The 9,160-nt window shown below is 35.1% G+C and overlaps 2 protein-coding genes across 7 annotated transcripts; both read left to right on the top strand.

Moving 5' to 3' along the window:
- Positions 1-277: 277 nt before the first annotated feature.
- LOC144572095 (putative staphylococcal-like nuclease CAN1) lies at positions 278-4,082 on the top strand. Its single transcript, XM_078321495.1, has 9 exons — positions 278-852; positions 1,343-1,398; positions 1,493-1,607; positions 1,954-2,082; positions 2,831-3,018; positions 3,134-3,193; positions 3,298-3,457; positions 3,614-3,682; positions 3,766-4,082. Exons 1-9 carry the CDS (start codon positions 691-693, stop codon positions 3,862-3,864), a joined length of 1,038 nt encoding a protein of 345 aa, XP_078177621.1. The 5' UTR covers positions 278-690; the 3' UTR covers positions 3,865-4,082.
- A 1,212-nt stretch (positions 4,083-5,294) lies between these two features.
- Positions 5,295-8,573, top strand: LOC144572669 (uncharacterized). 6 transcript variants are annotated; one of them, XM_078322330.1, is made up of 6 exons: positions 5,295-5,621; positions 6,236-6,489; positions 6,836-6,920; positions 7,368-7,422; positions 7,797-7,935; positions 8,056-8,573. In XM_078322330.1, the coding sequence occupies exons 2-6, from the start codon at positions 6,310-6,312 to the stop codon at positions 8,194-8,196; spliced, it is 600 nt and encodes a 199-aa protein (XP_078178456.1). In that variant the 5' UTR covers positions 5,295-5,621; positions 6,236-6,309; the 3' UTR covers positions 8,197-8,573. The 6 variants fall into 6 exon arrangements, with proteins under 6 accessions (XP_078178456.1, XP_078178455.1, XP_078178454.1 ...); XM_078322329.1 differs by having other exon boundaries at positions 6,830-6,920; XM_078322328.1 differs by having other exon boundaries at positions 5,296-5,616; positions 6,236-6,495.
- Positions 8,574-9,160: the final 587 nt, after the last annotated feature.

Genomic DNA, 9,160 nt, shown 5'->3' with positions numbered 1-9,160 from the left:
TCTGGGCTGTTCGTTTCTAATATGCCTCAGTCAGGTACCCTGGGGTGATCCGAATTCTGACTGTGAATAAAATAAAGTGAGAATTAGCGCACACAAAGTCTCACGGAATCTTCTCCAATATCTGTGCCTTTCGGCCAGTTCCTTTCATTCCTTTTTCGCCAAATAAATCCAATAGCGCTGCGCCACGTTACATTAACGGCCGTCGTGGTTAAGCGAGCTCTGATTCACCCTCTCTCCTCTTTTTTTTCCCATAGACCTGTTCTTCTAGACCGTAAGCATGCTTGTAGGTTCCACTAACACTTTTAAGAACATGGGACCTACATTTCAGTGAGATGTGTTCTTATTAAATTAAATCGGATAAATTTGCACTTTGTTTTTTTGTGTCAACGACCTCTACCCTCCTCTCTCTTTCTGTGTCCTTCTCCTATCCTCCTCTCCAAATAAGTGCAGAGAGGGAAATTGAACTGACCGGGAAACTTATAAAGAAATATAAAGAAATATAAAGAGAGAGAGAGAGACCTAAGCCTGGAATGAGAGCCTACAGAGGTTGATGCTCAGCTTAACAAAACATACAGAGAGAGAACGAGAGAGTAATTGAGATCTAGTCCAAGGGACTCGTTCGTTCGTGAGAGAGAGAGATAGAGAGTACAACAGGCTGAAACTTTAGAGCAAAACTCTAAGGAATACAAGATGGGGAATTGCATACTGAGAGCAATTTGTGGAAAGAGCTCAGATGAAAAGATTGACAGTGGGGCCGATCAGCAGTCAGCAGGAGCCAATAGGATTTCAGCCACTGCAGTGGGTGTATCGGCATTGGCTGCCGATCTGCTGCATTATGACATCACAAATCAGGTTAATTAGTAGTTTGTTAATTGACATTTTAATTGGAAACATCTACTTTAGTGATGGGAAATTGGGAATTGAGAACTACTGGCATTAATCGAAAAGACCCTGCACAATTAGGAAATTGTATTTATAAGTTAATTGACATTTCAATTGGGTAATACATCAATACATCAATACATCTACTTTGGTGATGGGAAGTGAGAGCTACTGGTAGTTATTGCACAAGACCCTACACTATTAGGAAATTACAAGAACATTGATGTCCTTCTACGTCTACCTATCATGGTCTAGTCCATCACTCGAAAAAGATGCAAAAAGGAAAGACCCCCTCTTGTCTATATCTGTCCAGTTAAATAAAACAACTACCACAAATTATAAGAATTATTTGCAATATTGATTAAAGATTTTTTTTTACAAACTGTTAATCTGTATGTATTTTAAGACGATACATTCTTTACTGTTTTGAGAATTTCCTTCCAACCCATACTTTTAATAGGTACCCGAAGGGCTTAGTCAGCATGTTACTGCTTCTAAAAAGACTCAAGTTAATTGGTACATGTTTCCTTCTTAATAACTGAAGTACCAGAAAGTTTTTTTCGATTTGAAATTTGAGAACTGTCTAGTAATGAAATTTCAAAATGTAAAGGTACACAAAGTTATTGGAGGCTTGGAGAGAAGCCAAACCCCCACCAAAAACATCAGAAGAGGCTAGTAAGCTCATAGTTGATGCTCTCAAGAGGCATCAAAAGGCTCATGTGGAGGTAAATTGTGATAACATTTTCAAACATTCGTAAATGGCTTTTTATTTTGTCTGTCTTTTTGAATAAAAATTAAAATTTTATAAGACTTGAAGTTCTATGCCTCTGTTTACAACAATCATCCTTCATTTTATGTTTCTTGAGGTTGTTACTGCTGGCTCAGGCAAGCAATTATCCAGTAGGCCCATATAATATACTACACTGAAATGAATTTGAAGGGTCTCCAGTTCTTCAATCACCTTTCCATTTAAGATCTTGTGTGAAAGTTTTTTGACTTGAAAGCATAACAATTAAAATGAAATTAAATTAAATTTGAATTATTTTTGTGTTTTTTTTTTTCCTGGAGCAGGGGTTACTAAATTACTATGGGCTTCCTCTTGCGCAACAAACTGGCTCAGAGTGTGCAACACATCCTCATACTGCCTCAACTTCAAAGCTGAAACCTGATGGAGTCAAGTATGAACTGAACACTCTTCCCGTGAGTCTCTCTCTCTCTCTAACCCTTTTCCTTCTCTTTTTAATTTTGTTCTTTGTCCTTATCTTTCGGCCTCATAGCAAAGATTGATTTTTTTTGAAATTTGGTACATTCTTGTACTTTTGAATCTAAATAGAAACTGAACACGTTGGACTTAATATATGGTCCATGTAGGTCAAACTGTGGAATTGAAAAAATGGTAAAAAAGGCCAAAGTGGGTTGTTGTCAAAAAATAATTACATAAACAACCCCTTGAGACTTTATGGAGTAAATAGTTAAAAGGTATAATCTAACCCCTCGATCATAAAAATAACTACATAAGCAACCGAATTGTCCAAACATGGCAATATTTTGGTATACAGTACCAGAGAAATACAAGCAATAAATCGCAAAGCTACTTCTAGAGGGTTTCTCACTCCAACATTTTAACTACAGGAACGGTTAGTCTCTGCTTGCCAATCTAGGTTGTGCTTGTTCTTGATTGCACCAGCTACATATATAAAGTGTATGTCATCATGAAATTAACCTGGAAAGATCACATAATCCCCTAAAAGAATATCATCTGTACCTCATCATCCTCTTTACTCCAAATATGGACAAATTGCATCTTTTTCCCCTCATTTCCTATCTCTGAACATGTATAACAGGGGAGAAGGATGGAGGATTAGCTGATAGGATATTATTATAAAGTTACAAATGGATTAATCACAATGTATCAATATTCCTAATGAAATTCAGCTGTGTTTTATAGGTGGATATAAAATGTATACCAGATGGTGACACGATAACAGTCTATGTCGATGCAACGATACCCCATGAGTCATGCAAGGTGCCCCCAGAAATTAAGCGTGCATCCAAAGAGTATACAAAAGCATGTACTGCTAAAAATTTTCAGAGAGTAAATAATCTTCGAAAGACCATAACTGATGCAGGATATAGGTACATAAAACTATGTCCCTCCCCCCCCCCCTCGCTCTCTCTTTATGACACCTCAGCAGTGGCTGCCGAGTATCCTCTCTCTCTCTCTCTCTGCTTATTCTTGAATCTTCTGCAGGATGGTAGCTTCTCAAAATGGCATCGAAATACTTGCAAAGAAGTATCGTATAAGATTTAGGTATAGATCCTCTTCTTCTTCTTTTTTTTTCAAAGAAAAATTCATGTAGATGTATCTGTAAATTAAATCTAAGTAACTTTGATAAATTCTTGATAAGCTAATAGGGGTATAGATGCACCAGAAAGTGCAATGCCTTATGGGAAAGAGGCAAAGGAAGAGTTGGTGAAGCTCGTTAAAGACAAGATATGTAAAATTTATGTGTTTGGAGATGACAGATATGGTCGTTGTGTCGGGGATGTTTATTGCGGCAAGGTCTTCATACAAGTAAGAAACAGAGATTATATCCATGTCAAATAATTTTTTTCCCCCTACTGGCGGGACTTGTGCAGTTTAGCCTAAAAGAAAATGAAAACATTTCATATTCATGCTTATTATATTGACTTAATGTATATTTTATAAATAAATTGCTTGATAACTTAGGAACATATGCTAAAGAAAGGATTAGCATGGCACTACACAGCCTATGACCAAAGGCCAGAGCTTGAGATGGTATGTATATAATGTTTAAAATTTTAAAAACATTTCTGACCAGAGGTTTTGATCATAAGTTGTTAAATTATATGAAATTTTAGTGGGAGAAAGAGGCACGAAGGGCACGAGTCGGCTTGTGGGCACAAAAAGATCCTGAGAAGCCATGGGAATGGAGAAAGGAGCGGCGCAATAAAACATAGAATCCGGTACAGCTCCATTGGATTTTTTATTATTAATAAACAGTACCGAGATCAGTAATGACATAGATAAACAGTTTCTGTGTGCAGTGTGATACAGAAGAAACATTATTTGCATTTATCATTTTTTTTATTTGTATTCATGTAACTGAACTGGCATAATCTGCTCTGTAACGTAATTTACTTGTGCTTGTTGAGTTGTGCTGAATTTATTTGGCAGGCCACTTTATTTTCTCGATAACTATTTTAGTTTGTTCAGAATCTGTTTTAATTGGATGATAAAAATGTATGATGCAAAGGAGTAATGACTGTATTAAGGATGAATTATTCTCTGACTTAAGACTAATAGAACTGCAGGAAGCATTCTCAAACTCACTTCAAAAAAATGTCAAAAGTTTTACTCGAATCTCGTTTGATATAAGAAAAACGATAATTTTGATTTCCCTTTATTGGGCCGAAGAAATGCATCAGACCAATAGAAGATAGATTAAAGAAAAAAAAAGAAAAAAAAAAGAAAAAAAAAAGAAAAGGCAGTCGAATCATGAGTTTTTACACAAAGGAAATTTTTTTCATTTTCTCTTATAACTTGCTATCAGTACCGTGGAATTGGCTCCCTGCTGGAACTTGATTGCTACACATTAACAGATATGCTTCTACTGTAGAACGAACCTGATTGCTACATGCAAACAGATGTGCTGGTGTTTACTACCATGATTGTGCTATTTTAATCAGATCCCTTCTTATTCCTATCCACTTATCCAGGTTTGATTCGCACCAAAACAGGCAAATTTCACATATATTATCGGTCGGGCTTGTGATGGCAGGTGCCGGAGCAGGAGCCACAGCCCACAGGCCATATGCCTATAATATTTCTCAGATCCGTTAAGGCATCTTTCGGCCTCTGAGCTCATCTTGTTTCTCACCTCTTTCATTGGCTTCTCAAGTCTAAGTCTCAACCACAAATCCATAATTCATTGCTTCTCTCAGGCAGAGCATGAGCATCACAGGGGCGGAGGTACCGTAGAATAATTACAAAAATTATTAGGTATTCTGAGTATTGATTAGAACTCTCTAAGTCTAGAGCATCTGCATTTCAACAATTGAAATAAATTTCAAAACCTCTAAAATTTCTAAACATTCACATCTCTGAAATTAATTTTAAAATTTTTATTAAGTCACATTAACAATAAATTATATATGAAATTAATTTGAGTGAATCGTCTAGCGTGATGTTTAGCAATAGTTTCTTATTATAATAAGAAATTTTGCTCAATATTTTTTAAATAAAAAAATAGAATATATCTCTGAAATTGGAATAGAGACCAATACTTCAGTTCAGAGAAATCCATAAAGTTTTAGAGATGGAAATATTTAGCGAAATCTAAATTTTGCAGCAATCATTACGATGATTTATATATATCCACTTTAATATTCGTGCAAAGAACGGTTCGGATCTCATTCTACATTCTGCTCAGTGCTCAGTGCTCACAGCCTCACGGGTACCCGACTGGATCTGAACAATCTCTCTTCCGATATCACATCCACCTATGAAAATTCGGTAGAAGGAGAATCAGTCAGAAACAAATTAGAAGAAAGAATCGGCGTAACTAGCAGTGATTCACCCCCGCCCCTAGTCAGAGCGTTTAATCGCTAAAAAGCACCACCAATCGCCCAATAATCGGATCGCGAGCTGTCAATAGATTTTCCAAACCGTGATCAGTGAACTATTGCTATGGCAGAAGATCCTAATTTGAAGTAAGGTGATTTTCCAAACCATGGCGTTGTACTGTACACTATATACATTGACAGCTTCCTGCATTATTGTTCCAGTTACAGTACACTCAGCAATAGTGCTGAGTACTGATAAGTGATAACTACAGTAAAGTAGTAACATTAATTGATGATAAAGTTTGCTTGCTTGCAAGTATGGAAGATAGGATTCAATTATGCCTTGAAAGATACTGTTACAATCAAATAAGAAAAGAAGGAATAAGTAAAAACTGTTCGTTATTGCATAACTCAAAATTGAGTAGGCAAGGCCTGGGTCTCTGCTGGTCATCCCCTCACTTTGATCAGATAATTGCTCCCAAGTCAAACCTTAAGCTCATCTGCTTCAGTTGAACCTATTTCAATTTTTCTAATATTCTGAAAACAACTGTTGTGAACAATTGGAATTCCGGTTCTTGTTTGTTTTTTAATCGAGTTGCTTTTTAGACAAGAAAACCACTAGCCAGAGGCAAGTCCATGCTGGTAACAGAGAGTTTGTACCGGTATAGGTTGATTTGAACTGAAAGTGCAGTTAACAGAAAAATACAAGGCTTTTCTTGAGAATATCAACATCGTGCAGTTCACTGATAAGACTTAATGCAAACAGGTTCCCTTTCTGGACCAAATTCCATCAGTTGGTGCTTAAAAGAATTATTGGAGTTTAATGCTGTCTAGTACAAGATGAAAAATGTAAGGGCTTCTATTGATACATACAACTATGTGCGAATTGAATCGAATGCCCCCAATAAAGTGATAGATGTGCATGATGTGTTTGTCAAGAGGAGCAATGTCAGGGTTTTCCTCTCTTATATTGGTCGACTTTTTCTTCTTGCAAATATTTTATTGTTGCTATTTGAGAAGGTAATAGTCATTTCTTGTGTCCCATGTAATGTAATAATCAGTTCTAGTTAGTAGGAGGAGACTTAAATCTTAATAGAAGGAAATTTCTCCTTAAATTATCCAAACTAACCACAAACACAACATACCTCCCCCACCCCCCCCCACACACACACTCCCAACCCCCCGAAATTGGGTAACTACTAAATATCCAGTATTAATCAGGTTCAGATTATTTGGCCATAAATTTACATATTAAAATGTTAAAATATCAATATAAGTTAATTACGGTTGTGTTGTCAATTACACTGACTATGTCAAACGTTGATGCCAGATATATTAATTACAAATTTATATTTTGAAATTTCAGGATAAGTTGACTATTGGTTCCTTTTGGAGATTAATTTTTGGTGTTGTTTTTGCTAAGCTTTCGCAATATAAGCCCATCAAGAAAGGTAAAGAGGTTTCTGTATCAAGGTTCATATGGAAAACCATCAGGACATGTGTTTTCCACTGTACTTCAAAAGAATTGTGATTGCAATAACGACTGTAACAAACAGACAATAATACATGCCAGTGAAAAAAGCTTCCTCTTTACCATTTATAGGTGCTACTTAGAGTGTTAAATGATAATTTGTTTTCTAGAATGTAAAACTGATTTTTGTTTTCTCTTCTGTGCCCTCCAAAATATTCTATAGCTTTATGGCGTCCAAAAATTAAGTTAACATATGGTGAGCATAGAAAGACGCACATAAATGCAAAATACACTATTTTGAGACTGCAAATGCAATTCACATTTGTAGATTCGATCTTAAAGAATTAAATTGCAAGTTGTTATTAAATTGATTATTGTATTTTTTGTTATTTTGCCCCTTTATTTATTCTTGTTTTCTATTTCATAGAGTCAGTTATGATTATGCCATCATTTGGGGTCCAACTGGAAACTCATTTTTGGAGGTAATATATTGATTTTTTGTATTTTCTTTGCTGTAGTTGTTAATGGTTTGGATGCATGTTTCTGGTCCGGACTACATCAGGTCTGGTATAGTTATCAATACATAAAGGCTAGTGCCAAGCTAGCCTGTACTGGTCACTTAAGACTTTTTTTTTCGATTGCTTTCTTAGTTTGTTATTATCAAAGTAAGCCTATAATCTGTCAAATTTTTTTTGGCCGATATTGATACCCGAATGTTACATAAATTTATTGAAAATTTAAAATAAGCAAGTAAAACCCTTAAAATATGATTGATAATATCAATTAGATAAAGAGCTTATTATACTGTGGAAGCTGTTATTATGCTTTTCATTTACAAATATTTAAATTTGTTTAGTGGGAGAATTGATCGCAAATTTATACCAGTGGGAAATATTCTAAAGCCAGTATTGAATGAATGCGTAACTCCAGTCACATGCTATTGGAGCCTCGCATTGATATTACATGATGAAGATCAACTGACGTTGGTTTTTCAGGTAGTAAGTTGGCGAAGCTTTTTATTTCGTTTTGTTATTAGTCTATTCAATGTTGTATTTAATTTCCCCTGTTTGCTATTTTGTGAAGAACTTTTGTCTTGGTGATTTTGAATGACTTAGGATTTGGAGTTTCTTCCAGTGCTGCCAAATGGTACAGTACAATGTCTTTGGAGGCACTCTATGTGGAAATTTTTTTGCGGCCAAAAGAAATCACTCAATATAAAAGGGAAAAAGAAAACTAGAAATAGTAGATTTCTCTAGTATACTACTAGTAAAATAATGATATGGGATAGTGTGTACTGGGTGTTTCTGCAGTCTTGTTTCAATATACGCCTTGAATCAAGTATTTCTTTAGGCTACATCCTCTATTTTTTCTTAAAAAATTATTAGAAGTTTTGTGTAGTACAATCTTATTCTAAATATCTTAATATAATTTTTGGATTTGCAGAAATTGCAGCCGCCTATCAAAATCTTGGTACCTGTATGGAGAGCACTGTGTAAAGCAACAAATTTGGAAGACCTTTCACATTCTTTGAATAGTTCTTCAAAATCACATTAAATTAGTAGAGCGGAGCAGATATGTAACTTGTTGCCTACTTTGTAAAACCTGCTGCAATTTATATTGATGTTCCCAAAAATTCTGAAAGGGTTTTGTTGGAACAAATTGATAAATTAGTATGGGGCTGTGTAAAGCCACAAATTTGGAAGGCCTTTCACATTCTTAAATAGAGATTCTACCAAATCACATTATAATAATAGAACGAAATAGATAAAAAGAATCTGTTGCTTCTTTTTTTCAAACCTGTTGCAGTTTATACTTGTAGTTTTTTCAAAAGAGATTTAGGTTTTTGTTGGAACCAGTAATAAATTATCTCATTGGAAGCTGCAATTGGGAACTTTAATTATAGTGGAGAACTGTGTAAAACAACAAATTTGAAGACCTTTTGCATTCTTTGAATAGCAGTTCTACCAAATCGCAAGTAGAATAATGTATTTTTTTTTTTTTTTTTAAATCTTGTTGCAGTTTATACTTGTAATTTCCTCAAAAGATTGTGTTTGGTTTCTGTTGGAACCAGTTAATAAATTCTCTCATAAGAAGCTGGAATTGGGACAATTAATTTTGGGTTTCAATTTCAGTTCCAATTAACAAGTTAAAGCCAGTAAAGTTTTTCGTTAACTAAGTATTACTTCAACTAAGAAATTAAGGGTCGTAAGTTATAAGCTA

The sequence above is a fragment of the Carex rostrata genome, chromosome 20 (assembly GCF_964058835.1).
Source record: "Carex rostrata chromosome 20, lpCarRost1.2, whole genome shotgun sequence".
In the NCBI taxonomy this organism is placed as follows: domain Eukaryota; kingdom Viridiplantae; phylum Streptophyta; class Magnoliopsida; order Poales; family Cyperaceae; genus Carex; species Carex rostrata.
The sequence above is the reverse complement of the archived record's forward strand: the minus strand, read 5'-3'. Positions and strand labels throughout refer to the sequence as shown.

Bases quoted from the DNA above. Each gene is read 5' to 3' on its own strand.
- LOC144572095 (XM_078321495.1), top strand. From the start codon at position 691: ATGGGGAATTGCATACTGAGAGCAATTTGTGGAAAGAGCTCAGATGAA. The intron at 3,019-3,133 runs GTACATAAAACT...AATCTTCTGCAG, and splicing joins ATAACTGATGCAGGATATAG to GATGGTAGCTTCTCAAAATG. The intron at 3,683-3,765 runs GTATGTATATAA...ATGAAATTTTAG, and splicing joins AAAGGCCAGAGCTTGAGATG to TGGGAGAAAGAGGCACGAAG.
- LOC144572669 (XM_078322329.1), top strand. From the start codon at position 6,310: ATGAAAAATGTAAGGGCTTCTATTGATACATACAACTATGTGCGAATT. The intron at 6,490-6,829 runs GTAATAGTCATT...TATATTTTGAAA, and splicing joins TATTGTTGCTATTTGAGAAG to TTTCAGGATAAGTTGACTAT. The intron at 6,921-7,367 runs GTAAAGAGGTTT...TCTATTTCATAG, and splicing joins ATATAAGCCCATCAAGAAAG to AGTCAGTTATGATTATGCCA.